The 26,536-nt window shown below is 36.8% G+C and overlaps 7 protein-coding genes across 9 annotated transcripts in view; 4 read left to right on the top strand and 3 right to left on the bottom strand.

The window, feature by feature from the left end:
- Window positions 1-8,860, top strand: LOC109580421 (serine/arginine repetitive matrix protein 1-like). Of its 3 annotated transcripts, XM_019993509.1 has the most exons (8): window positions 1-89; window positions 139-188; window positions 3,488-3,589; window positions 5,344-5,405; window positions 5,511-5,573; window positions 5,626-7,738; window positions 8,330-8,431; window positions 8,519-8,860. In XM_019993509.1, exons 1-8 carry the CDS (start codon window positions 76-78, stop codon window positions 8,776-8,778), a joined length of 2,766 nt encoding a protein of 921 aa, XP_019849068.1. In that variant the 5' UTR covers window positions 1-75; the 3' UTR covers window positions 8,779-8,860. The 3 variants fall into 3 exon arrangements, with proteins under 3 accessions (XP_019849068.1, XP_019849070.1, XP_019849069.1); XM_019993511.1 differs by lacking the exons at window positions 1-89; window positions 139-188 and adding an exon at window positions 2,679-2,768; XM_019993510.1 differs by lacking the exons at window positions 1-89; window positions 139-188 and adding an exon at window positions 2,875-2,963.
- LOC105316829 (uncharacterized) lies at window positions 4-2,558 on the bottom strand. The gene is made up of 12 exons (XM_019993512.1): window positions 2,072-2,558; window positions 1,961-2,009; window positions 1,837-1,905; window positions 1,741-1,792; window positions 1,507-1,685; window positions 1,317-1,451; window positions 996-1,067; window positions 904-939; window positions 610-819; window positions 440-547; window positions 264-323; window positions 4-50 (listed from the first exon to the last, which is right to left on the bottom strand). The coding sequence occupies exons 1-12, from the start codon at window positions 2,536-2,538 to the stop codon at window positions 21-23; spliced, it is 1,467 nt and encodes a 488-aa protein (XP_019849071.1). The 5' UTR covers window positions 2,539-2,558; the 3' UTR covers window positions 4-20.
- Window positions 8,861-9,844: 984 nt separating the features above from the next.
- On the bottom strand, window positions 9,845-11,007 carry LOC105316827 (zinc finger BED domain-containing protein 4-like). The gene is made up of 2 exons (XM_011412049.1): window positions 10,679-11,007; window positions 9,845-10,616 (listed from the first exon to the last, which is right to left on the bottom strand). The coding sequence occupies exons 1-2, from the start codon at window positions 11,005-11,007 to the stop codon at window positions 9,845-9,847; spliced, it is 1,101 nt and encodes a 366-aa protein (XP_011410351.1).
- Window positions 11,008-13,908: 2,901 nt separating this feature from the next.
- LOC109580420 (gamma-aminobutyric acid type B receptor subunit 2-like) lies at window positions 13,909-17,165 on the top strand. The gene is made up of 15 exons (XM_019993508.1): window positions 13,909-14,148; window positions 14,190-14,327; window positions 14,435-14,605; window positions 14,656-14,754; window positions 14,804-14,875; window positions 14,928-15,131; window positions 15,179-15,454; window positions 15,504-15,579; window positions 15,623-15,724; window positions 15,777-15,924; window positions 15,967-16,093; window positions 16,146-16,259; window positions 16,312-16,455; window positions 16,509-16,832; window positions 16,895-17,165. The coding sequence occupies exons 1-15, from the start codon at window positions 13,924-13,926 to the stop codon at window positions 17,021-17,023; spliced, it is 2,349 nt and encodes a 782-aa protein (XP_019849067.1). The 5' UTR covers window positions 13,909-13,923; the 3' UTR covers window positions 17,024-17,165.
- A 202-nt stretch (window positions 17,166-17,367) lies between these two features.
- Window positions 17,368-20,571, top strand: LOC109580419 (gamma-aminobutyric acid type B receptor subunit 2-like). The gene is made up of 16 exons (XM_019993507.1): window positions 17,368-17,609; window positions 17,655-17,792; window positions 17,850-18,020; window positions 18,067-18,165; window positions 18,212-18,283; window positions 18,343-18,546; window positions 18,592-18,870; window positions 18,926-18,998; window positions 19,044-19,145; window positions 19,195-19,342; window positions 19,388-19,514; window positions 19,559-19,669; window positions 19,724-19,849; window positions 19,905-20,222; window positions 20,273-20,364; window positions 20,416-20,571. The coding sequence occupies exons 1-16, from the start codon at window positions 17,382-17,384 to the stop codon at window positions 20,477-20,479; spliced, it is 2,352 nt and encodes a 783-aa protein (XP_019849066.1). The 5' UTR covers window positions 17,368-17,381; the 3' UTR covers window positions 20,480-20,571.
- Window positions 20,572-20,584: 13 nt separating this feature from the next.
- LOC100633419 (probable ATP-dependent RNA helicase DHX35) lies at window positions 20,585-25,306 on the top strand. The gene is made up of 28 exons (XM_003384369.3): window positions 20,585-20,655; window positions 20,701-20,837; window positions 20,881-20,964; window positions 21,022-21,108; window positions 21,172-21,219; window positions 21,548-21,604; window positions 21,649-21,710; window positions 21,804-21,873; window positions 21,929-21,988; window positions 22,038-22,153; window positions 22,213-22,309; window positions 22,386-22,496; window positions 22,550-22,588; window positions 22,678-22,735; window positions 22,789-22,842; window positions 22,926-23,024; window positions 23,476-23,600; window positions 23,696-23,750; window positions 23,816-23,911; window positions 23,962-24,056; window positions 24,106-24,183; window positions 24,230-24,278; window positions 24,329-24,409; window positions 24,456-24,540; window positions 24,597-24,668; window positions 24,836-24,893; window positions 24,985-25,038; window positions 25,163-25,306. Exons 1-28 carry the CDS (start codon window positions 20,625-20,627, stop codon window positions 25,220-25,222), a joined length of 2,118 nt encoding a protein of 705 aa, XP_003384417.3. The 5' UTR covers window positions 20,585-20,624; the 3' UTR covers window positions 25,223-25,306.
- A 1,207-nt stretch (window positions 25,307-26,513) lies between these two features.
- The window catches only part of LOC100633290 (translin-associated factor X-interacting protein 1-like), a 5,427-nt gene continuing 5,404 nt past the window's right edge, over window positions 26,514-26,536 (bottom strand). The window contains exon 14 of the mRNA XM_019993489.1: window positions 26,514-26,534. Within this exon, the coding sequence (XP_019849048.1) occupies window positions 26,514-26,534 (21 nt within the window). The remainder of the gene's footprint in view (window positions 26,535-26,536) is intronic.

Raw genomic sequence — 26,536 nt, 5'->3', positions numbered from 1 at the left:
GGCAGTGTGGAAGTGATGTCTTATATCAAAGTTCTTGCTCTTTGTCGTCCCTGAAATGGTAACGAGAAGATCAATATGCCTATTACTCTGTAAGAAATGTACATGTACATGTATACTACTAATTATTAATTTGTATAGTCCATTAATTTCTGAGCTACAATTAAAATCAAGAAAAGACAAAATACTAAGTATGTTTTTATGGGTACTTGTACATGTACATGTGCGTGATAATGATTATTGTACACAGAAGTACATGTACTTACTTGAAGAACTTCCATTTCATGTTGCCTCTCAATATCGTCCAAACCTCTGTCCAATGAGCTCTGAGTTTAATAAAACAAAAAAATTAATTCTTCGAAATAAAATAATTGCGTGCAATATATAATGTACATGTAATTATTAACAAGCAGCTATTAAAAATAATGAGGAAGTGGCTCACAAAGTGTCTTTGCTGTTCAAAGTAGTGAGGGATCCTTTGAGAGACGAGTAACGGAGAGTCAGTGCTTGACTTTGATCGTCCTCTTGGCGTCATCATCCCGTGATACCTCTAATAATTATTGATAATTATAAAAATATAGACTTTCTTTTCCTTTATAAAGCCTGACCCACCTGATCGTACTGGTACTGATCATACTGGTATGCATGATCCAGAGAATGGTAGGATTTTGTATTGGGACTTGAGTCTCCTCCTAGTATCATCCCTCCTCCTTCCACTCCTATTCCTCTGTGTGTGAGACTAGGGGTTGCTGCTATGGACGCTGACTCGGCTAGTTTCATCATCTGGTCGACCTCTTTATCTAAATCAAGTGCACTTCGACGCTATTAAAATAAAATGAATAATAACAACAGCGATAATATTAATAAACTTGTTCATTGGTGCATATGAGAAGGTGCTTTGCTTACAAAGTCTTGTCTTTGTTTTTCTTTCAGTCTTTCCTCCTGTTGTGTGGATAAATTATTGATTTATTGTGATGCCCTTTGGGGTATTTTTGTACCTCTTTCTTTTGTTTCTCTTGCTTGAAAGTAACTTCAAACGCTTCACCCATTGTCTCTACAAGTTTTTGTGCCTATAGTGGTACCACATATCAATCATAAATTAATACATGTATTCTAGCTATTGTCCTGTCCTGTATTTCATGGTATGATATTTTTATTGTTTGGAATGTATATTTTGGGAAAGTTAGAGAATTTTGGTATTTTTTATCTACATGTACATGCACATGTACTGTATACACAGGAAAGAGCTCATTCCACCTTTCTCCCAAATTTATTAATCCTCCATAGTAAATGTACATGTACATGTCTTCATTACTCACATCTCCTTCATGGCATTGGAATACGTGACAGAATTTCCGTTTCTTCTTCATGTTAATGAAAGCAAAGAGCTTCTTGTTCTTGAAGTCAAGGGAACAGAAAGAAATGGTTGACATCTTGACAGTGGCAAAGTGATCCTGATAGAGAGAGCAAAGCTGCATCATCATTTTGTGATATACTGTACTTGCTTACCCAAGTGCTGTGGTCATATAGCACAACAGCTTTGACGGATATGAAAAGTTTAAATCGTCTCTGCCCTTTTCCTCCATAAAGACTCCTTAGCTGCTCGGCTGCTTTGTGCATGGTCTCTTGTCCGTACAACTGCTGGACCTCACAGAACCCATAGCCTTTAACATCATAGAACTTGAGAGCTGTAGATAGTCTCGGTAATTTGTGCACTTTTTTGAATAATTGTTATTTCCTAACCTGATAGAGTCCCCTTGTTTTTGATGTAGCCAGGCTCCTTCTTTCGTCTTTGCTGTAATAATAATGAATAAAAGGTGTATTGCTATTATTTATTACCTCTCTCTCGTTCTTTTCCTTTTTGTAATACGGAAGATTCTTTCTCTCTTGCTTTCCTCTCCAGCATTTCTGTAATTTCATAAAAATTTATAACGTGCATGATCATCACATAGTTTTAGCTCACTTGAAAAATGATTGCAATTTCTCTCATTTCCAAGAAATATATTCTTGCTCTATGAAAATGAAAGTTTTTTGTATCTTTGCATGTGCTCCTGTGTCTCGGCTAGTCACTTACCTGACCATTCTCCACCATGTCTGTATTGTGATTGCTGCCTCCCTCTCCCTGGCACCTTTAGCATCAAACAAAGGATTGTCCCACTGCGAGATGTCAAAGTTCTCTAGTCCTTGGTCCATGAAGAATGGGTCTGAGAAACGGTTTGCAAACGGGTCTGCAAAATGCTGGCGTCTCCTCTTGAGGCCCATGGGTCTCCTTTCCTCCTCTTTAGAATAAATGTTTGTAAAACGAGTTTCCTCGTCGCCCCCTCTTGTCCTTTTTCGTCTCCGGCTCTTGAAGCACAGCATCTCCCTTTTTCTTAGGCAGAGGAGCATTGCTACCAGTAAAACCAAGAAAAGGAGGATCACAACCACACAGAGAGCCGGGATAGCGAAGTACTGCCATTCAACCATTGCTGCTGCAGAACTGGATCTTGAGAGATGGGCGATGGGCGTAACCAGTTCTGCATAATAATGAGCCCCACCCATGCGTCATTACAAAACAACAAGGCTATCCAGTTGCAACAGTTTTTGCATAATGCATATAATTACTGCCTTGAGAGATGCCTCTGCTGCTTTTTAAAGACCTCTGCTAAGCTTTGCTGGACTATTTTCTCTTCTTAGCTACCCTGCTGTCTCTATTCAATCCTAAAAGCCTACACTGTGTTGCTGCATGCCCTGAGGTATTACTATGGAATCAGAAAGGAAGAGCAGTCCAGGTTAGTGTCCTTTATTGAATTTAGAGGTTGCCAACGAATCCAGCATGACTTGCATCCGTGTAAATTGAAAGGTTTTAGCATATTAATGAGCCTAGAGTGCTAATTCTTAGCTATTTCCAGTGACAAACCTTTGAGCTCGGTGGTTGTTGCTGGAGAAAATGGCTACCTTTTGCTACCGCTGCCATGGAGTGCAAAGTCAGTTGTGTCTATGCTTATAATAATTCTAAAATAACTAGAATAGTGTTGTATATATAGTTGTGTTGGCTAGCCTGTTTTCCCATAAGGCCTTGCTTTGACAGTAGATTCTAAACCCAGTAGCTTTCCAGCACCAGTCTTGTAAGCCAAGAACAAGAAAGACCTCGCTCCTGTTGCATCTGTATATACTTTCCTTATCCTGCTTTAAGGTAGATTGATATGCTTTGCTTTGAATGCAGCAGTCTATATTGAGCTCCAATTTGTTTTCCTTTCAGTTGTGTCACATGTATAGATTCCACTTCCATTTTATCATGTTCATGTATGCCAAGTGTTGCACTTGATGTAATGATAAACCAAGACCTTCCCCTATTACAAAATGGCAGTTCCCTTTTGCTCTATCATTGCAATCCTTGTCTATAAAAGCAATTGCTGGTTCTTAGCCTGTACAGTTGTTTGCCTTTAGCTAATAGTATGTTCATGTGTGATAATGTTAGCTGCTTCTGTTCTTTATTCTGTTTACCTAGAGCCTTCAATCTGTCTTAAGTGTGGGAGTCAGATCTCACATATACCTTACCGCTACAACGGGCAGGTCTTCCACGCTCGCTGTCTTCTATGCAATGCTTGTGGTAAGTCAATGCAAAATTATTTCTCATAGGGTCAGAATAATAGAATTTTTATTTGTAAAGTACATGTACAGTACATGTAGTTGCTTTGTGTGTCTGTGGTAATGGTGACAATAGAATATTAGTGCTTTAGTAATCAAGGGAAGTGTAAAAAACTTTGCTGTATGCACTAAATCGTTGTGATAATTTCCATTCCTTTTACATGTGCATGTAAGTATACATGTAAAATGGTAGCGCCTAAGTGTTGTTTGGTATTTTCATACAATGCTTGACTCAGTGTCACTGATGAAAAGTGTTATGTCCATATATTAGAAGTGATGTTTACTGTGAATGCATCATAGCCTCTTACGTGTACGAGTCCATTAATGGCTCAACTGTTAACAAGTGAAATTGAACGAAATCAGTTTAAAGTCGTTTCCACTTTCACATTCTCCTTACCATCTTTGTCCTGTTAACCTGTTGTATCATGTCTATACTTGTGTTTACTCAATACTCCAGCATTTATGTATGAATTTTAAAAGTGTTAAATGCCATAGAGATTATGCAGCAGTCGTTACTGAATTATTGACAAAAAACACAAAACATTAATGTATAAGAGGTATTTTTGATGATAACTTCCCACTGATGATTCTCAGTAAGGAATCTTGTTATGATGGGTCATTATCATAACTGTCAACATTAGCCTCTCATGCTATCACCACTGCCACTGTGGCCCCAAACACCTCCTTATAACCACAGGAAAAGCACCTTTACTGTTTAAAGGGACTCTCTTAACTGCAGACTTTCCCTACATTATAAAATCCTCGTAATGATGAATGGATGTATCATTAGAGACCCACAGTTTACATTCTTTGCGTAATACAATAGTCACAATAGAGTCATTTGCTATTGTTAGCCATGCTACCTCCCTTGGCTACCAGTACACAAAACACTGTACATTGTATGCGTTGCTGTTTACTGCGTGTGTGCAGACTTTACCTATTTATTACATGCATAATATACATGTAGTTTGATGTGGACTGTAATTGGTATGCGTATCATGTACACATGTAGTCAACTAAATAATGAATAATGCTGCTCTGCTATAGCAGAGTTCATTATTGTACAGTATGCTTGTTTGGTAGTGTCACATCACCCAATCATGTTATTCATAGTTGGTGTATTCTAAATATGTGGAGTATGTGTATATTATTGGAAATGGCATGGAACACCTACACTTTCTGATCGGATTTATTGTTTTATCCTCTGGCAATTTATTCATGTGGTACATGTACATGTACAAATACTGTGTTGTGTACAGTAATGTGACATACAAAAATGTACATGTACTTTGTACATTATACTTGTGTACATGTAGTCACGTTTTAATTTCCTCTTCTCTCTCTGTTTACTTTCTTAGTTCAATCCTCTCATCTCATCTCTCTCTCCCTCTCTCTCTCTCTCCCTCTCCCTCTCTCACTCTCTCCCTCTCTGTAATGTTCTTGCTTATTCTATAGCAATATATTTCCCATGTGATAATGCCACACTACAGTACATTAATGGATGCATGGTCTATGTATTTTTGTATCATATTACTTTATAATGAAGCCTGTGTCATTTGATACTGTCATATATCTGAGAGTGTGAGTCTCCATTGAATCTCGTTATAATACAATCGTTGCTATGGTTATGGTGCATTCTTAAACCAGCTGTTGCTCTATTGTGTATATTTAAAGTTACTCTCTCTCCCTCTCTCTCTCTCTGTCTTTCTTTATTAGGAAAGAGATTGATTGGTAAACCTTTTATTACTCTCAACAGACAAATATTTTGTGGAGACAAGGTTAGCCATACTGTGCCATGCCACACTTATTAGATCTACACGTACAGTACATGTACATGTACATTTTTACATTTATTTGTAATTAATCATTATATTATTTTTTAGTGTCAAGACTCTTTCCTTAAGGGGAAATCACCTAAACCTTCATCGGATCCACCTTATCCAGAGGTTAGTGTATATTGTCTAAGTGCATGCTATTATTTTCTTCTTTTTTTAATAGCCTAGTCTTAGTGAAGGTGAGTTCCCCACAGTGTCTATAGAGGACGTCCGATTAGACAAGACCAGTACTAACAATATGCCTGGTAGTTCCTCCCCATCAATGCATAGCTACAGATCAAGTTCCTCTCGCTCCGACTATCAACATCCCCAGCCCCCTCACCCTTCTTACCCTCCTCCCTCTCGTCTCACCGATTACCCTGTAGCTTCCTCTCCTCTAGTGACTCGTTCCTACACGTCAAACGACTCTCTCTCGACGCTAAGCGAGAGCAGCTTCACGTCCGATAGCTCCTCGTATACTTACGAGCCTCACAGGAAGCCAAAGAAGAAGATACTCAAGAACTCTAACGCTCCGAGAAAACATCACAAGAACAGAGTCCGCTGGGGCTTGAACAACCTCCACCAGTACCAGTCTCACTCTGACAGAGAGTACAGCGACGAGACTGATACTCTCTCTCTTGAGTCCTCAACCTCTTCATTCTCTAGCTACCTACCCAGTACTACCCACATGTACCCTCCCCCTCCGAGAGGAGAGAGCACTGCTCAAGGTTGGAGGGACTATGAGCAGCGAGTTTCTCCTTCTAATAGTACCGGGTTGGTTCCTGGTTACCCCAGGGGGCTCTCTCAGAGCCAGACCTCATTGAATCCTCCTTATCACAGCCAGTATAGGTCCCTCTATCGCTCTTACTCTAGTGATATACCCTCTCCTACTCACTCCTCATCCGATGGATGGAGACGATATGATTCCGCTCAAATGCTCCATAATCATTCTCACATGACGCCTGTTAGTTACCATGGTTACCCGGCACATGGCCCCGCCCCTCCTCCAGTGTTTTATCTTGACGAGTCCAGCATCCCTGACTTTGATGATGAGAGAAGACGGAGACAACATATTTACAAGATACCTCCTAGACTCAGCGGCTCTGGAAGTATCCTACAAACTCTTTCTGAAGATGACAAGAATGATTATGATCACCTAACCACTCCTCCTCCTCCTCCTCCTCCTCGGAAAACAGCACAAGAGAGACTCTCTCCCAGCACACCTGACAGTCAGTGGTACACCAGTGAGGACATTGAGGAGGCGCTACAGCTCATTAACGAGTCAGGGACTGGGAGCCAGTCTGAAGACGAGACCACACCATCCAGACAGTCTCCTCTAATAGACACAAAAGCAAGGAGTCCCTCACCACCGCCTCCTCCAAAGAGAGCATCAAGTTTATCTGCTATTCCGTATAATGTTAATCATGTTGATCCTACCCTGCCTGGTCCTATAGCCAGTGCTACCAGTATAAATTCTGATCCTTCTCTGTCTCTTTCTTCATCTCCTCCTGCCTCCAGAAAGGATAGTATCATTTTGTCTCCCCCGCCAGAGTTTGCTAGCGAAGAGACCAAGCCTCGTTACTCTATAGCATCAGAGAATCTGTCGTTGAGCAGTCCATCGATGGAGACACTTAAGAGTTACCCGTACACTGACTCACCCTCTTCCCTTGATGATGGACTGACTCCTGAGGTACACCCAGAGATGATGGCTCCCCCTCAATCTTCTCTTAAAGAACTCGGGACATCTTGGGGCTCTCCACTGAAGCTGAAGGATAGGATCGTAGAGGGAGCTGAGGATCCTCACAGGACTATTAGTCCTCCATTGATGCAACCTCAGGCTTCTAATATCACTGAGACCAATAGCAGCATTAAGACATCAGTGTCAGATTATAATACTGCTAGCTCCATTGGTTATCAATTATCAACAGTCCAACAGCAAATGAGTCAATTATTGTCTCCGGATTCTGTCAATAGTTCTAATGAAAGTTCTTCAATGCGTCGAGTTAGAACTTCACCACAGGACCTCACATCTAGTAATGCTAACAGATCTCCTACTATTGGTGGGAGTGGTTCTAGTCCTAGTCCTGATGTTCCTGGAGCTATCAAACTCACTAAAGAGGAAGAGGCAACAGTTCAGTGGCTGAAGCAGCCAAGGACTCTGAAGCCGGTTAAAGTTGATACTGATAGAGAGATTGAGCAAATGTTGGCCGGTCTTGGAAAATCTGGGAAGCATCGTCACACAAGTCGCTCTGCATCTAATCTATCACTATCATCAACCACAAGACAGAAATACTTTGGTAAGTCTATTATTACATGTACATGAGAGTGATTGTTAAAGAAGATACTGTACATGTACATATACATGTACATTATTTATGAGGGCCATAACTCAAAAATTTGAGCTCAGAATCAGCTCAAACTTTCTACACAACATAAGGACATCAATATGTATCAGAAAATGTAATAAAAATTGGGGGTCATTTTTTAGTCATTTTTCTGAAAAAACCATGGGCTATAGCCTTGGGTATTTTTCAAAAATTAGCTGATTTCTGAAAATGGCCGTAACTCGAAAATTTCTGTTCAGAATCAGCTCAAACTTTCTACATAGCATAAGGACATCAATATGTATCAGAAAATGTAATAAAAATTGGGGTTGATTTCGGAGCCATTTTTTGAAAAAAACTGGGCTATAGGTACATCAGCCATGCATGGTAAAATTTTGAGCTCAGAAATAGCTTAAGCTTTTATATACAGTAGTGACAGTACAGTACATGTAGTAAAAGAATAATAATATGTGCATGTATCAGAAACTCATGTACACTGGTACATACTAAACTCTACATGCTTTACATGTACATGCACTGTATGATTATTCTCATACTCTATAGGGACGTGCTCTGTATGTCAAAAAGCAATCGAAAATTCTCAGAGTTTGTTTAGTTTTGCTAGCCGAATGTACCACACAAAATGCTTCTGCTGTGCTCAATGTGGTAAGCTAAACTGGTAATATACTGCACTGCTTTGCACATGTACCATTATATTACAGTATGACTATTCCACTGTATTATTCCTGTTAGGTTGTCCATTGCGTGGTAAGCAGATATACACTGTAAGAGGAATGCTAGTTTGTTCTGATGATTATAAAAATATGACAACTAGTCCTTCAGCACATCATTCACTACCAGCAGTGGCTCTTATGAAAGATACAAGAGATCCTGTTCTCTTTCAAAGGATAATACAGCACTCACCCTCCGCTGTGTCCCGGGCTGATCATGTCCCTGATTGCATGATCAATGGGGAGATTAATAATATACACAACTCAGCCACTATGGTCTAATCTTTCTTTTGTAATTATTATTATTATCATTATTATTATTACTGATTATTTTAAATCTCTCTCTTTTCTCTGTTGTGATGTGTATTATAATTGATTTTTAAAAGAAGTGCAAACAGCAAAAAATTGAAATAAAACTGAGCCCCACCCAATTTTTTTTGCAGAAGATCACGTGATAACTGATAATGAAAATGAAATAAAATGGCGGTGTATTCCGCTCGGAGTATTCTAAGCTTCTAGCATGCTTCTAGGACAGAAAGGCAAGCAGAATAATTATTAAAAATAATGTGTGTGATATTTTTTCCAGGTAATCATTGATTTTCAGATAAAATACATTATCATGTGAGTTTCGATTTTTGTGATTCTGTGTTTGTAGTCGTTTGTTAATGTTGGCACAATGATTATATATTATTTATTGGGTATAAACCTTTTGAGCTCTGAATGAGTTATGGTTTATGCCATTATTGTAATGGGTGTGGTCACAAAAGAAAAATTTTATAGGGTAACTTTTCCATGGCCTATAGCAGGAAGCGTGATTGCATATTTGTTTTATGAGATGCTTAGTAGCACATTTCACCGACTTTTGTAGCACAGGAAGGAATATCTTTATAGTGCATGTAGATGTAGGTGTGTCTACTGAGCCATTATAAATACAAGAGCTACCCGTGCATACATTCACTACAAGCTCACTAGTCAATTATCTCCGAGTTATGGCTTCATATTCCCTGACTACTGATGCCGACTTTCATCTAGCAAGCCAAGTTAAGTCTAAATTGGAGCAATCTCTAAGAATAGGAATAAGTCATAGAAAGGACACTATTACTTATATTTATCAAATGAAAAGGGAGATTGAAGAAAGCTATGATAAACATAAAAAGGCCACAATAGGAGGAACAGCTGCTACAGTTACTGGGTCTGTTCCAGATATTGCACATCTACTTAATTTTCATCTACTCTGTATTTACATCTACTATTAAAAAATTCTCATGTATATACATGTACTTGCATCATTTACTTTCTTGTATTTACATTTACTTACAAAAAATGTTATCAAGTAACAAAAACTTCATTATTTATAGAAAAGTAATTGTTCTAATTGTTCATTTTTCAAACGAGTTCGTCTCTGACTTAAAACAATCCCAGCTTTTGAAAAAAGGCGTTCAACTGGTGCAGAACTCGATGGTACTGAATGTAATTGTAATGCTAAAGTAGATAATGATGTAACCTTTCGCTCACACCAAAAAGTTAACGGTTTCATATCTAATGTAGGGTGATCAAAGTACACTTGTAATTCGACATCATTTTCATTAGTAGAACTGCCATGGACTACAACACTGCTGAAATCTAAGAGACGTTTCTTCTTTTGTGGCTGTGCTTCTAAATCTAAAGGAATATCATTAGTAGTGGGTGTAGATACAGCTTCAGTAGTAGGCGGAGCAATAGAATCAGTTTGAGGTAAAAGTTCTTTGATTTTATCCTTTACAGTGGTTGGATAAAACTTGAAAAACTTGCCTTCAGTATGACTGTTTGTAAAAGTGAGTTTGATTCTCGGATCAAGGGCAGTTGATGCTTGATGAACTGCAGAGTCAAGTAAGTATCTGAAATGCTTTTCTAAGCTATTCTTGAGAGCTTCACACAATGCATTAATAGCTGTATTATCTCTTGGAACACTATTAATTGCATTTTCTAAAGAGTCAACGACAGGAATAACACGACAAGAGGTAGGTTCATTTTCCCGTTGTAGGATATCCGTTCCTTCAGCAAAGTATTCCAGGACATCTACTACACCTTGAAGATTTTCTTTATCAGTAGTAGTAATAGTGAGAGTTAAGTGGTTACAACTTTCTAATGCAGTATTAATAAATCGACATGTTTTAAGATGTATTTATGCATTCTTAAGTACGAGTTCCATCGTGTTTCATTAGCAGTAGGTATCCTTTTCTCTTGTAATGCATAACGAAAATGGCTTGATTGACGCGAGAGAGTACATATAGCCTTCGCCTTTTTAAATGCAGCTTGAACTCTACGGTAATTTAAAAGCTCTTTATAGCCATCATGTACTACTAACTGTAGCTGATGAGCAGCACACCCAATCCATCCTTCAAAATGTGAAAGTGGTTGGCTTGTCCACTGAGAGAGCATTGCTGTGTTCTCATCTTCACTGTCGGATTCATCATTTTCAGTAGGACAAGGGAACTCATCATCAAGTTCCATAGTGAAGGCACTCTTCATATTTGCAGCATTGTCTGTTACTACAAGAAAGCATAGTACTTTTACTCGATCTAGCTCATCTTCGAAACGATTCCTGACATTAATACTAGTGTGTGGAGGTGGAACTTCTTTGAAAAAAGTAAGCTATTTTTCAGAGACCTGTTTCAGTAATGAAATGAATAGTACAGCCAAGGAAGTTTCGACCATCTCTTGCTGTCCAAAAGTCAGCAGTAACTGTAGGCTTTGGCCGCAATGCTGATATCTCTTTTAGGAAGAGCTCTTTATCATGAGTATACAAATCATTTAACTTTCTCTTTACAGATACTCTTGATATTGGTGTAAAGCGAGGTTCGACATCAGCCATGAATGACCGAAACCATGGTTGTTCAACCATCTGTAGAGCAAGTCCTCCACGACCACACAAGTTTAAGGCAACAGATGTAGCAATTTTGTCCTGATTCTTGAAGTCTGGCTTTTTCTTAGCTTGCACATCACTTGTAAGAAGCATCTGATTAGAACTTCTTAGTTGACGCTGCCGTTCTTCTCGGTGATTTCTTAGTAAGTGAGAGTGGGATGTTTGTAGGTGCTTGAGAAGGTTTCCTTTTGTAGTTAACGTGAATTTGTAGTCCTTTAAACATGTCTTACATTTAGCCACACAGTCTTTGTTCATTTGGGGCCGAGTAGGCAGTGTAAAGAAGAAAGAATAATCAATATTTCTTGAGCTAGGAGTAACACATGTTTCGGTCGCCATTTTAAAAACCACACCCCTTAATTATTAAAATTAAAAATATTCGTGTAATTTTCGTGTATTAAGGAATAATCACCTTGTATCTACATCTATCTACTCTTTACTGTTATTTTCGTGTAAATATTCGTGTATCGTGTATACACGTGCAATATCTGGTCTGTTCTAGGCATTGTTGGGGTCACTACAGGATTGCTCACTTTCGGTGCTGGCTTTATTGTTGCAGGTGTAGGAGCTGGTCTCGCTGCAGCTGGTGGTGCAACTATTGCTGGTGCTCAAATTGGGTATCATGCTGTATCCAGTGGTTTGCTTAAGAATGTTCAGCAAGCTGTTGAAAGAGATAGAGTCCAGGCAGCTGAGATTGAGAAGTATGGCAAAGAATTGGACAGCTATATTGAAAGTCTCTCAGCAAGGCATAGAATATGTAAAGATACAGTGTACGTTCAATTGAAGTATTACGATGCACATGGATCTTTAGCCAGGAATGCTGCTCTACTGGTCTATAATATTGGACGATTTACTGAAGTGGCTGGTGATATAACTAGACTTGCTACCAGTGCTGTTGCTGTGGGCAGGACTGCTGCCACTGGTACTCGTTTGGCAGCTACAGGCCTCCGGACTGTTGGTGGGATACTAAGTATTGGTAGCATTGTACTGGATGTCGTTTTCCTTCCAATTGATATTGGAGTAATTTTCAGAGCTTCTTATGATGTTCATAAGTACCGAACAACCGGTGAGTCTAACTCAGATGCTGCAAAAAAGACCAAAGAAGTTATCCTAGTACTAGAGGAGAATCTTAATGGCTGGAAAGCAATACTGAATGAATTGGAAGCTGAACCGCCAAGAGAATCTATAGTTACTGTACCCAGTTCTAATTTGTCAGAGAGAAGCAAATTTTATTATATTTGCTGTGTTGTATTTTGTTGTGTTTGCTATAATACTCACTAGAGATGCCTGCATGGCAATTTTGTATCTTTTGTTAGTTTTGTGTTATGACCATTCATAATTCGGAGCAGCTTATACTACCAAAGGTTTGGTGGTCAGTGTGGCATAGAGTATAACTATTATTAGCTATAGAGTCTTTTTTCCTATGTCTTAAAATGTCTTTTAAGACTTTTAAAATTATGTCTTTTTTCTCTTGTGTTGCTTGGATCATGTCAGTGGCAGCTACTATATAATGGAACATGTTTCTTTTTCATCATGTACTTAGTCTATTATCTGAAACTTTTCTTGATTATCGAAATATATTTTATTTACATTTGTGGTTGTTGTGGTGTGGCAAATATTTTGAGTCTTTAAAATGTCTAAAAAGCATGGTTATTTCTGTATTTTTAACATTATTTGTGGTCAATTATATAGCCACTGGCAACTTCAGCATTTCTATGAGATTACAATGGATGGTATGATAAATGGAATTTAGTTTGTCTAAAGAGAACTAGGCAACAGAGCATTCTATAAGGAGGCAGCCTTGAACGAGATTCTTCAACATAAAGTTACAATATGGAAATTCTCCATGCTTATGATGCATACAATAACTTTGCACAAATGCATTCTATTATAGTAGTCATATTGCACTAATTCTTGCAGCTATGTTGCTCAATGGATGGTATGATAGATGGATAAATACCATGGGAGTACTTTAATTTCCAGATACTTAACAATTGTGAATTTATGACAATTCTCTATGTGTCAATGATATCACACAGTGTCAATCCAACCTGGTCTTGAATGGTTGCAAATGATGTCAAAAATCATACTTGTTCCTATGCCACTGCTATCTACCCTCTCTAGTCCAGTGTCAAATATTCCTCTCTGTGCACGTTTGAAGGAAGAGGAGCCAACTAAACTGGGAATCATCTCAATTTGCTTCTTTACAGTGGAGACTTAAATAAAGCTTAATGCATCATGCATCCGTTTGAAAATATAAGAATATCTGTCTGTATCAGTGAATTGATTCTTAATGCACCATGCAGTCCTTAATCCAAATTGTAATGATGTCGTGTTATGTCACATGGAGCGGTAAAACAAAAACTCCTCCCTTTAAACTTATTTGGGTTCGGCTGTCACCAAAATAGGAGAGGTTTAAGTAAACCGAAAGTGTTAATAGTTGCAAATTATGTAACCTGGTGTATTATGAGTGCCTTTTACAGTTATTTATATTTTAATAAGCTGAAAGAACTGAAGAGACAGCAATGAAGTTACTCTGCGTTCTTTTTTCTTTCTTTCTCTTTGTCTCTTTAGTTGCAGGAATTCATAACAAGTCCTCCCTTACTTTTGGATTCATTACAACACTGACTGGGCCTGTTGTAGTTTCTGGTGCCATACCTGTTGTTGATCTGACCTTGAAGCTTATTAATGATAGGAAGGATGTTCTAAATAATTATACACTTGGCTACTCTCCCATACTTGACTCAAAAGTAAATCTTATTTCATTGCTTCATTATTATTTGTTATATAGTGTGATCGTACCACTTCTCTGGATCAATTCTTTAATGTGATTAATAGTGATACTACTATTATAGCATTGTTGGGTTGTGGATGCTCTACTGCTACCATACCAGTAGCTGAGATTAGTCACTATTGGAATATACCACATGTAAGTGCATTATTACAAGTACAATGACAATCATGAGTTTATTGGGATTTTTCTTTGTCCATTTTAAAATATAAACTTGAGATTTTTTGTTTGTTATTTTTTAACAGATAGCCTTTGCAGCTAGCACTCACATATTAAATGATCGCAGCCGATTCAGGAATTTCTACAGAGCTCTAATTTCAAATGTTTACTTTGGTGAAGCAGTTGCTGAGCTTATGGTTCAGTTTGGATGGAAACAAATGGGACTCATAACACAAGATGAAGCTTTGTTTCAAAATGTGAGCTGCATGTGATTATAAAACCAATGTATTGACATTGCAGTATTTAGGTATTGGTAGGGATCATCAGTGCTTTTGAAAAACAAGGTTTGGTTCTAGATGGATATATTATCAAAACAGGAGGCTCTTTGAATCCTTTCTTTGCAAGAGTTAGCAAGTTCTGCTGTATTAGCATTATGGTAACTATCTTCTTTATAGAAAGATGCTATGAATTTTAGAATTAATAAAATAAATGCTTACCCTAGTTTTAGCTATCAAGTGCTGTGTGAGGTATGTGTATGTACATGTATATTAGTTAATATGCATGATGTTACATTACCAGGCATATTACAGAGGAATGTATGGGTCAAAGTATGTATGGATCCTTCCAATGTGGTACGGTCCAGATTGGTGGAAGACTGTATCCTCTAAAAACTGCTCCTGTACTGATGATGTCATGTTGCAGGTGATAAATGGCATCATAGGTGTAGTTCCTGAGGGATATTTTCCACTTGAAAATGAGTCAATAATAACTTACTCTGGCTTGGTAATCTTATAATTTTAATATTTTATGAATGCTTGAATATTTTATAGACTTCAAAAATGTTTCGTGATAAAATTGATTGGATTTTCCAAGACCCCAAGTATCAAAACTATTCAGAAATAGTTCCTGGAACTGTCTTTGATACTGTGTGGACTATTGCCATTGGGTTAGATGTAGCATCTAAGAAGATTTTGATTAAGAATGAGACTGGATGTGAGGGGCTGCCTGGAGAACTGGTACCACTGGAACATTTTCAATACACTAATATGAAGCTAGGATGTGTTATAAAGCAAAGCTTCAGTGAACTTAATTTCCTCGGAATAACTGTTGGTTGCAAATTAAATTTTGATTTTTATTCACTGTAATAATGTATAGGGTGAAATAACTTACAGTTTGAATGGTAGTCGACCATACAACATTATACTATATCAACAATACAGAAGAATATCAGGTATCAACATAATGATATTTAGTGGTACTATTATGTTCTGTAGCAAATTCAGTAGCAAGGGTCACATTTGGTCATGTTGTAGTAGAAGCTCAAAGAAACATTTTTAGATTCATACAAGGAGAATCGAGCAGTACCCTATGGATTGGTAGGCTACTCATGTACATGTAGCTATTAGTGTTCTATTTTTCTGTCTTTAGGTGGTGTCCCTCCCTACGATGGTTATCCAATGAATAAAATACATCAAAACAATATTGTAATAGTCATCATTTATAATATACTGGCAGGTTGTGGCCTTATATTTGCTACATTCTGTTTCACTTTTAACATAGTCTGCGGTAACAAGAAGTAAGTAATGACCCAGGCTGCTATTATTTTTTTATTTTATAGATTAGTGAAACTGAGCAGTCCTCGCTTAAACTACATAATTATTTTTGGATCTGTATTTTTGTATTTAAGCGTCTTTTTCTACTCTTATACTGCTGATATGCAGAGAATGCAAACTGCTTTTTGTAATGTAAGCTCCAGTATAGCCTGAAAGAGTTGTGAATTATCTTAATTTGTAACAGGTTCGACTCTGGCTGTTTTCTTTGGGATATAACCTTTGTTTTAGTGTAATCCTTGCAAGGACTTGGCGTGTGTATTACATTTTTAACAATCCAAAGCCAAAAAAGAAATCCACTGTAATAATATTTATATGTCAATTACTTTAGATTAAAGCTTGTTTAATTATAGGGAATTAAGGATTGGATTCTCATTCTAATGGTACTGTGTATTGTGGCTATTGACATGACCATCATAACTATTGGCACAACTATTCCATTGTCAAGAATGTCTGCCACTTTCACAAATGACACCATCCACCCACAGACAGTCACTGTATGTGTTGTTGGTTAATATTAATATTATAATTATCTAATTCTTTTGTGAAGGATGATGGTTTGATACAGAAGAATTTCTTATTATTATGCCACACAAAGAATTCCTTCTATTGGCTTAGCATTTCATTTTGCTACAAAGCCTTTCTTCAAATCTGTGCAATTTTCATGGCATTCCACACTCGTAATGTGGACGTGAAAGTGCTCAATGAATCAAAGGAGATAGCCGCCATTATATATATTAACAGCATCATACTAGTTCTGATTGCTGTGGCTGAGTTGGCTCTGGAAAGTAATCATGACGCCTATGCTGCTCTATTTGGTCTTGGTTTGCTTATAGAAGCAACCCTATTTCTGGGATTTATCTTTATTCCTAAGGTAAATGAAATCCAACATATACATTTACATGTAAGATAAGAACTTTCCTTTTTTTTCTTAAGATCTTTTTCCTGTATTTTGATCCTCAAGGAACAAAAATATTCAACCACAAAACGACAATTGTAGCTGCTCTTTCTCAAGCAAAAATTGAGCCTACCAATGCCATATTGTCTTATGCAGGAACAGTATAATGAAGGACAATTAATTAATCTTTACTGTAGTTAGTTGAGTATTTTCATTCATTGTTTTGAGTATCACTGTATTAGTTCTATAATGATATTTAATTATTTTTAGTCATATTTTAAAAAGAAGTCATGTTTAAAAACTAAAAGGCATATCACTCTTGTTTATTTTTAGTTTTTACCTTTATTGGTTAATGTTTACTCGCTCTCATTTTTACCTAACTTGGCTAAAACACTAAAGGTTTTCTTAAGTGTTAATGGTTGTGAAATTTATGAGTCACATCCTCAAGTTTCATATGCACGTGCTCATTATTTAAACTCATCACAGTACACATCCTTGTTTATTTCATCAGTGTGAGTAAAAGTCATGAAGCTGCTCTGTCTTCTTTTCCTTGTGTCTCTGTCACTTTCCACATCAGTTTCAGTTTTCAAAAAGAACTCTTCTCTTCAGTTTGGATACATTACCTCACTCACTGGCTCTTTCATAGCCAGTGGGAGCATACCTGTTGTTGATTTGGCATTGAAACTCATTAACGAGAGGAATGACCTCCTTGAGAACTATACATTGGGGTATACTGATTTTCTGGACTCAAAAGTGCAATATTTCAAATTATATTTAATAATGAATTAATTTTTATAGTGTTCTTATACAAGCTCTTTGGACCAGTTCTTCAAATTAGTGAACCGTAATGCTACTATTTTAGCATTGTTGGGTTGTGGATGCTCTACTGCTACCATTCCAGTAGCTGAGATTAGTCACTATTGGAATATACCGCAAGTATGCAGAATTAATATAATAATTGTAAGTGTATCAATGATTTTTTTAATACTGTAGGTTGCCTTTGCATCTAGCTCTCTGGCATTATTTGATCGTCATCGATACAGGAATTTTTTCAGAACAATAATAGCACAGCGCTTTATTGGTACAGCATTAGCACAGCTTATGGTAGAGTTTGGATGGAAACAAATGGGAGTCATAACGCAAGATGAGGCTTTGTTTCAAAATGTAAGCTAACAAATGAATGCTGTGATAATAGCTAGTGTGTTTTTAGACATTAGTAAGTATTAGTACCGCCTTTAAGACACGAGGTTTGGTTCTTAATGGATATGTTATTAAAACAGGAGGTTCTTTGGATCCTTTCTTTGCAAGAGTTAGCAAGTTCTTTATCAGCATTATGGTAACTATTTTCTTTGTAGAATGATGCTATGAATTTTAGAATAAATAAAATAAATGCTTATCCTAGTTTTAGCTATCAAGTACTGTGTAAGGTATGTGTATGTACATATATATCAATTATTATGATGTTACATTACCATTTATATACCAGGCATATTACAGAGGAATGTATGGGTCAAAGTATGTATGGATCCTTCCAATGTGGTATGCTCCAGATTGGTGGAAGACTGTGTCCTCTGGAAACTGCTCCTGTACTGATGATATCATGTTACAAATGTTGAATGGCATCATGGGTGTAGTTCCTGAAGGATTTTTCCCACTTGAGAATGAGTCAATAGTAACTTACTCTGGCTTGGTAGGCAAATATGCAACTAAAAACCATAATTATTATTTTGTGTAGACTTCAAGAATATTTGCTGATCAATATCATTTTCTTCTACAAGAGCCTAAGTATGAAAATTTAACAGAATTAGGAATTGCTGGACTTGCTTTTGATGCTGTGTGGGCTATTGCTGTTGGATTAGACATTGCATCCAAGAAGATCCTTTTTGGTAATGAGACTGGGTGTGAAAAACTGTCCGGAGAAATAGCACCATTGGAATATTTCAACTACACTAATAAGAAGTTAGGATGCATTTTGAAGCAGAGTTTCAGTGAAGTTAACTTCCTTGGAATAACTGTTAGTCAAGTTTGTATTAAACTGTATTGTAGCCTATACGTGTGTGTGTGCATAGGGTGATATAGCTTTCACTCTTAATGGTAGTCGACTGGACAATGTTATATTGTGTCGTCAATATAGATCATCAGGTATCTCTATATTATAGATTTTTTAATTTAATAAGACAATCATAGGGACCACAGTTAATATAATGACATTTGGTCGTGTTACCGTAGAATCTCAAAGAAGTATTTTCAAATTTTTAAAAGGAGAATCAAACACGAGCTTGTGGATTGGCAAGCCAGAATATAATATTATTATTTTATGATTTATTTGTATTACCAGGTGGGTCTCCTCCATATGACGGCTACCCAGTGGATAGATTGCATTCAAACCATATTGTGCTGGTTGTCATCTACAGCCTAACTGCAGGTTGTGGCATTGTGTTTGCAGTGTTGTGTTTGACTTTCAACATTGTTTATAGTAACAAGAAGTAAGCCATTCACAGTATGTGTGAATATTATTGTTATATTACTAGAGTATTAATGGCAAATAATGCTAAATTGAACTATTTGATTATTCTTGGCTCAGCAGTATTGTATATAAGTGTCTTCTTTTTCTCTTATACTCCATACAATCCTAAAACACAAGAAGTCTTTTGCAATGTAAGCTGTATAGTTTATGGCCTAGCATTAACCTATTTTTAAAGTCACGGTCACGGCTGTTTTCTCTGGGATACAACCTCTGTTTTGGTGTCATTTTGTCTAGGACATGGCGGATCTATTATATCTTTAGCAATATAAAAGCAAAAAAGAAAGTGGTAAGCATAGCTGATTAGCTATAGCTCAAATGGTTTCACCTTTTATATGATTAGGGGATCAAAAACTGGATGCTTTTGCTTATAATAATAGGCATTGTGCTTATTGACCTCATAATTATATTTACTGGTAGGATAAAGCATGCCATTGTAAGGGATCAAGAGCATCCACTTGTGGTAGATGTAAGAAAGTCCATGAATGTCAAGTATACTCATTAACACTGATTTTGTATCATAGGATAATGGAAGAATAGTACACTATTTTGTTGTCATTTGTAATAGCTCTATAATTTCGGAGTTGTTTTCATTTGGCTATAAAGGAATCCTTCAACTTTGCGCCATATTCATGGCCTTTCACATGCGCAATGTGAACGTGAAGGCTCTCAATGAATCAAAGGAGATAGCTGCCATCATTTACATTAACAGTATTGTTCTGGTCATGCTCGGTGTCACAGAATTTGTCTTGGACCGCAGTCACAATGCTTATGCTGCACTGTTTGGATTGGGCTTGCTTATTGATGCAACACTTTTTCTTGGGTTCACTTTTATTCCAAAGGTATAGGACTAGAGCACCTTTAAGTATAGTGACTCTATTGATTTTGATAGATTTTTAATGTCTACTTCAATCCTCATGGGGGCAAATTATTTACTAACACTAAAATTGGAAAATCTATGCAATCAAAAGTGGCACCAGAAAGGTATGTGTATATAATAGAGTTGCCAATATATTTTCTTTTTTGACTATAAAGGATTCAAGATGAAGATCATTGCAAGATTAAGAACACTAGCTGTTCTATTGGAACTCTTCAATAGTACTCAGTAGTAAAATTTTAGTAGCAGAACTAGAACCAGTCAATCATTAGTGCTTTTTAGTTTTAGCTTTTAGTAAAAATGTTTAGATGTCACACGTGATAACACGTGGCGCCCTTGCCAATGGGCGTGGTTTAATTTAATAAAGATGGCGACATCAAATAAGTTTTGGAAACCAGGTTTGTCAGTTCTGGTAGGCTTAATTGATTATGGTTTATCAAAAGGAGGAAGCCGACCCTCAGGACAAGTTGAATTGGAGCGTGCTAAGCAAGGAAGTGAAGGAGCAGGCTCCTGCATGACTTTCAATACTCATTTACATCTACCAATATCTCAACAAAGACAAAGGCTACCGATTGCTCGAGTATGATAACATACAGTTTATGAAATGATACGAAATATTCTAGTATCGTGAACAAATACTGTATCTTGTCGAGAAATATCGCACTGTTGTCATTGTTGGTGAAACCGGGAGTGGAAAAACAACGCAGGTATGTTTAATTAATGCTAAAGAAATTAATTTTATTATTAACTTTTGTTGTATCTAGATCCCCCAATATCTTCACGAAGCCAACTGGACCGGTAATGGATACATTGTGGCCGTTACTCAACCAAGAAGGATAGCAGTCACTACAGTAAGGAGATAGAGTATAGGCCAGAGAAGAAATCCTTTTTAATGATTATTTTGTGTTTCAAAGGTAGCGTCCAGAGTAGCTGATGAGAGAGGAGTAGTGCTAGGCCATGAGGTACATATAATCAGGGTTTCCCATAGGATTTTGGCAAAGTGCTCATGAAGGTTTTTGTCAGTATATTTTAAAGTTGCTCAAAAAATTTTCTGATGCATATACATGTACTTAATGTTGGGTAGAAAGTTTGAGCTGATTTTGATCAAAATTGGATTTTTACGAATTCTAAAAGTTTCTCCAAAATCCATGTACATGTATTGTATGATTATCATAGTATTTGTCAGCTCATGAAGCTCATGCTGCTCAGCTCACTTTGGGAAACCCTCCACACAATGCACTATATGTATTGTACTATAGCCACTTGACTCTCACATGACACCTTCTTCAGGTTGGATACTCCATCAGGTTTGATGATTGCACTGACAGCAAAGGAACTAGAATAAAGGTTCCATTGAAACACTTAGTACACAGTATCACTTCTCACAATAGTTCTTAACTGACGGCATGCTAACAAGAGAAATGATGTGGGACCCTTTGCTATTGAAATACAGGTATTGACTGTATAATATGACATTGTATGGGCTAATTAATACTTGACCATATGGATATAATATGAAGTAGCAATTATCTCTACTATCTCTTAGTGTTGTAATGCTGGATGAAGCTCATGAGCGTAATATTAACACTGATATTGTCATTGGTCTGTTAAAGAAAGTATGCAAAGACACATTCTATCATAGTAATAGTAATAATGAGTTATATTTTATAGATAATGAAAAAGAGAGATGACTTCCATCTCATCATTTCTTCGGCTACCTTGGATGCCGAAGTAATAAAATTCGTATAAAAGAAAGTTTATTTATTTTATTTATTTACAGTTGTTTAAATCTTATTTTGAGACTAATACGGATAGGGCCGACCCCAGGAAGGACACTGCAGTTATCATGACTATTGAAGGAAGAGCTTTTGACATTGATATTCATCACACGAAACTGTGAGCTCTTCATTTACTCGTACCCTTTGCTTACTTGCCCTTTGGTTCATTTCCCCTAGTCCTGTTGCTGATTATGTTAAGTCCACTGTTGACACAGCCCTGGCTATACACAGAGAGGAACCAACTGGTGATATACTGGCTTTCCTCACAGGACAGGTCAGTGTTAAGATATGCATAGAGACTGTGTTCCAAGTACCAAATGACTTCTTTTTCCCTTTTTGCATGTATATAGGAAGAGGTGGAAACTGCTGTGAAGCTGTTGAAGGAACATGCAGAAAGAGTAACTAAAGGATTGCAACTACTCCCTCTTCCTCTTTACGGAGGATTACCATACTCAGAACAAGTATTAGCAATATTGCAATCATTATTAGATTTCTAGTATTATTTGTTGTTCAGATACAAGTATTTCAAAGGACACCTCCAAATTCAAGGAAGGTAATTAACCCCCTCTTATTAAGAATATAATAATGATAACAATAATAATAATAATAGTTATTATTATTATTATTATTATTTATTTTCAGGTTATTGTTTCTACTAATATAGCAGAAACATCAGTAACCATCAACGGTATTGTGTACGGTTAGCTTTCTAACAAGAAATAATTATTGCTTCATATTATAATTCTGATACAGTAATTGATTGTGGATTTGTAAAGCTAAAGGCATTCTCTCCACAGACATCACTAGGTTTGGCAATCAGTACATGTGCTTCATTATTATTATTATTATTATTGTTGTTGTTGTTGTTGTTGTTGTTGTTGTTATTATAGAGTCACTGGTAATAGTACCAATATCACAGTCTTCTGCTTTACAAAGGAGCGGTAGAGCTGGCAGAGTTCGCTCAGGGAAAGTATACAGACTATACACTGGTAAGCTTTTCTATGAAGTAACTTTTAAAAATCATAGAAAATTTAATTTTCGTTAGAATCAACTCAAACTTGATACACAACATAAGAGCATGTATGTGCATCAGAAAAAATATTAAAATGGAGATTTTTCACCTTTTTAATTTTGGCGGAATTTGGCCCGAGACCATGTACTATAGTACAGGGACTTTGGCCAAATTTTAAGCAACTTTGAAAATTCATAAAAAATCTAGTCTCGATTGGAATCAGCTCAAACTTTCTACACAACATAAGGACCTGTATATGCATCAGGAAAAAATATAAAAATGTAGAAATCCCTCCTTTTTAATTTTGGCAAAATTTGGTCCGAGACTTTTACCCAATTTTGGAGCAACTTTTAAAATTTGCACCCCTTCTACTCAGCTATCTATTATTTCCATACTTCATATTATTGTATTTATGCTTGAATATATAGAGGAGTCATACAGAGCTCTTGATGTTACCACTGTACCAGAGGTTCAGAGAAGCAGCATGGCTCCTGTCGTGCTCCAACTGAAAGCTTTAGGAATTGATAATGTCTTAAGATTCAACTACCTCTCTGTGAGTATATACAGTAGCTGCATATTTTGCATGTTGTTCCTTTAAAACTCTTTCCATTAATTTTTCTAACTCTTTTCACTCATTCTTCCTCATAGCCTCCTCCTGCTGAGTCTTTGTTACAAGGTCTAGAGCTGCTCTATGCTCTTGGAGGTAGACATGCATACAATGCTGATCCTTGTGGACTTGCTTATTCACTATCATTCCTTTCCCTCTAGCATTGGATGATGAAGGTAAACTGACCAACCCTCTTGGTATGCAGATGGCTGAGTTTCCACTCAATCCCATGTTTGCTCGAATGTTATTATTATCAGGTATACATACACACATACACGTACATAGACCAACTCATTCTCATCATTAGAGTCTTTTGGTTGCTCTGAGGAGATATTAACAATTACTGCTATGCTGCAAGTTAATCATGCATTCCATCAGCCAACAAGACAAAAAGCCAACGCTGTGAGATACTCATACCCCATTTAGTTCTTATAGTATTCTTTACTTTAAGTCGCAAGCAAAGAGAAAGTTTTGCGTGTATGAGGGAGATCATTTGACCCTACTTAATGTCTACAATGCCTTTATCAGGGTTAGTATTATCATTCATGTCCTTGATAGTTGACTTGTCATTTTAGTATAATCAAGATCCAAGATGGTGTCAGCAAAATTTTATACATTACAAGAGTAAGTGCTATCAGATTGGAGCTATAGGTGATGCCTATACATTACTATAGGCCTCTGCCATGCTGTGAGCATTAGAGAACAATTGAAGAGGTTGCTTCATAGATTTAAGATTAAATTGGTATCTTGTCATGGTAAGACATTATAAATAATCATTTTAATTTAATTGCATTCTTTTAGATGATCCTATTCCAATTCAAAAGTGTATTGTGTCAGGATTTTTTGTTCATGCTGCAAGGCTTCATTACACAGGAACATGCTACAAGTAATATCATTATTCGTGTACGTGTACTTGTGAATACTGGTTGGGTCCATTTGTAGGACTATTAGAGGCAATCACACTCTTCATATTCATCCTTCATCAATACTGTTTGAGGAAAGAAGCCCTCAATGGTAACTATATTGTTTATATTGCTTTAAAGTTCAAATAAAATTTTGTTATGATTATTGTGATATTTCTGCTCAGTTTGTTGTTGTTTATTGTGGAATTTGCTTCTTTTCCTTTTACTTCACATTCAGTTCTTATTTTAGCTAATGCATTAATAATTACTGCTTTATAGGGTTGTGTTCAATGAAGTCCTTCAGACATCAAGCCTATTCATGAGGGATGTGACTGTAGTAAGCACTCTGACTCTACCCACTGTGTTTTATAATGGGCTTGCATAATAAATTTGTATGTACATTGATAATAAAATTTATTTATCATTAGGTTGATCCAGAATGGCTTTATCAACTTGCACCACATTTTTATCAATATGGAACTGTAAGTTAACTTAGCACAATATCTCAAGTATTAATGATTTACAGTCTTAAGTCTTATAATAGCTTCTCTTAATTCATGTCTCAATACTATTATCAGTTTCTAGCTAAAAAATTATTTATTTTAGGAAAGAGAAATAGCAGAATCAAAGAAGCAAAAGTTAGAGGATTTGCCAGTTATAACTTGACAGCCTTCAAATGCTGTATCTATTTATTTTATTTTATTAAAATAACCAGATTCTGCTGAGTCATCCTGTATTGCATATTATAAACACACTCAAACTTTTCTCTTTTCCTTCAAGCCCACGACAATGCCTAATCATAACAAGAAAATCTGCTGTATTTGTTGTCCTTTTTCAGCTGTGTTATTGATAGTTTGGGATTATCTCTTGTCATTGTCTTTATATCTGAGTGCATATTTCCTTATGACTAGCCGCCTAGCCACACCATCAACGTCGGCAAAGGATTACTTTGGTATGGATATGATGCTTTGTCTGACATTTCTCTTCTTCCCTCTCTTTGGGATGATGGCTGATTTATGGATTGGACGATATAAGGTTATAATGATTGGCATGGTGCTGTGTTTTTTGCAGTGGCTCACGTCAGGGATTGCTTTTACTGTGTATGGCCTCGTTTACAATTCTGAGTTGTTTTTGTCTTGGATGTATGGTATAGTTTATCTTGCATGTACTGCGAGTTTTTGTTGCATCAAGTCCAACATCATTCAATACAACACCGATCAATTTATTGGAGCTTCATCCGATGAACTGAAATCTATTATATATTGGCATCTCGCTGTCAGTCTTACTTCAGGACTGTTTTTATCTGTATTGAGTTGCTTTGGGAATTATAGTGAATATGCAGTTTTGTTTTCATTTATAGCATCTGGAATATTCCTAACTCTTGTACTGGTCTCTCATTCTTTCTTCAAACACAAACTGGAGAATGTATCACTGATCAAGAATCCCATCAAACTGATAGTTAGAGTATTGTGTTATGCCAGGAAGCACAAGTATCCTGAGAATCGTAGTGCTCTGACCTACTGGGAGGAAAAGGCTCCTTCAAGACTGGACCTGGGTAAGGATAAATATGGTGGACCATTCACAGAGGAAGAGGTAGAAGATGTAAAGACATTCTTTCACATGCTACCACTATTCATTGCTGTTATTGGATTTGCTTGCAGCGATGAAAGCTTTGTGACTAACGTAATTGGAACAGAAGGCTGCTTGGTAGCAAGTCACATTTTACAGTTGACCACTGCATTTGTCGTAATAATAGTACACTTGCATGTCATCAGAGCATGTTTCCACAAGTTCATTCCCAGACTACTCATACTGACGTGGATTGGCTTATTACTAGCCTTTGCCTCTGAACTATCACGCACACTTCTGATTGCATTCTCTCATAATCCACATGTCTATAATTTTCCAAACAACAACGATTATGCATTACTGCTACCGCAGATGCTATTGGGATATCTTATACTCTCACTGCCACAGCCT

This window comes from Amphimedon queenslandica, unplaced genomic scaffold, assembly GCF_000090795.2.
Source record: "Amphimedon queenslandica unplaced genomic scaffold, v1.1 AMPQUscaffold_13492, whole genome shotgun sequence".
Classification (NCBI taxonomy): domain Eukaryota; kingdom Metazoa; phylum Porifera; class Demospongiae; order Haplosclerida; family Niphatidae; genus Amphimedon; species Amphimedon queenslandica.
This window is presented reverse-complemented; position numbering and strand designations above follow the sequence as displayed.

Bases quoted from the DNA above. Each gene is read 5' to 3' on its own strand.
- LOC109580421 (XM_019993509.1), top strand. The intron at 189-3,487 runs GTATGTTTTTAT...CTGTTTACCTAG, and splicing joins AAGAAAAGACAAAATACTAA to AGCCTTCAATCTGTCTTAAG. The intron at 7,739-8,329 runs GTAAGTCTATTA...CATACTCTATAG, and splicing joins CACAAGACAGAAATACTTTG to GGACGTGCTCTGTATGTCAA.
- LOC105316829 (XM_019993512.1), bottom strand. From the start codon at position 2,538: ATGGGTGGGGCTCATTATTATGCAGAACTGGTTACGCCCATCGCCCAT. The intron at 820-903 runs GTAAGCAAAGCA...TTATTTTAATAG, and splicing joins AAAAACAAAGACAAGACTTT to CGTCGAAGTGCACTTGATTT. The intron at 51-263 runs GTAAGTACATGT...TTACCATTTCAG, and splicing joins ATGAAATGGAAGTTCTTCAA to GGACGACAAAGAGCAAGAAC.
- LOC105316827 (XM_011412049.1), bottom strand. From the start codon at position 11,007: ATGAAGAGTGCCTTCACTATGGAACTTGATGATGAGTTCCCTTGTCCT. The intron at 10,617-10,678 runs GTACTTAAGAAT...TGCATTAGAAAG, and splicing joins AATGAAACACGATGGAACTC to TTGTAACCACTTAACTCTCA.
- LOC109580420 (XM_019993508.1), top strand. From the start codon at position 13,924: ATGAAGTTACTCTGCGTTCTTTTTTCTTTCTTTCTCTTTGTCTCTTTA. The intron at 14,149-14,189 runs GTAAATCTTATT...TTTGTTATATAG, and splicing joins CTCCCATACTTGACTCAAAA to TGTGATCGTACCACTTCTCT. The intron at 15,132-15,178 runs GTAATCTTATAA...AATATTTTATAG, and splicing joins TAATAACTTACTCTGGCTTG to ACTTCAAAAATGTTTCGTGA.
- LOC109580419 (XM_019993507.1), top strand. From the start codon at position 17,382: ATGAAGCTGCTCTGTCTTCTTTTCCTTGTGTCTCTGTCACTTTCCACA. The intron at 19,515-19,558 runs GTAAGCTGTATA...CTATTTTTAAAG, and splicing joins CACAAGAAGTCTTTTGCAAT to TCACGGTCACGGCTGTTTTC. The intron at 19,850-19,904 runs GTAAGAAAGTCC...TTTGTATCATAG, and splicing joins AGCATCCACTTGTGGTAGAT to GATAATGGAAGAATAGTACA.
- LOC100633419 (XM_003384369.3), top strand. From the start codon at position 20,625: ATGGCGACATCAAATAAGTTTTGGAAACCAG. The intron at 24,541-24,596 runs GTAATATCATTA...GTCCATTTGTAG, and splicing joins TACACAGGAACATGCTACAA to GACTATTAGAGGCAATCACA. The intron at 24,894-24,984 runs GTAAGCACTCTG...ATTTATCATTAG, and splicing joins TCATGAGGGATGTGACTGTA to GTTGATCCAGAATGGCTTTA.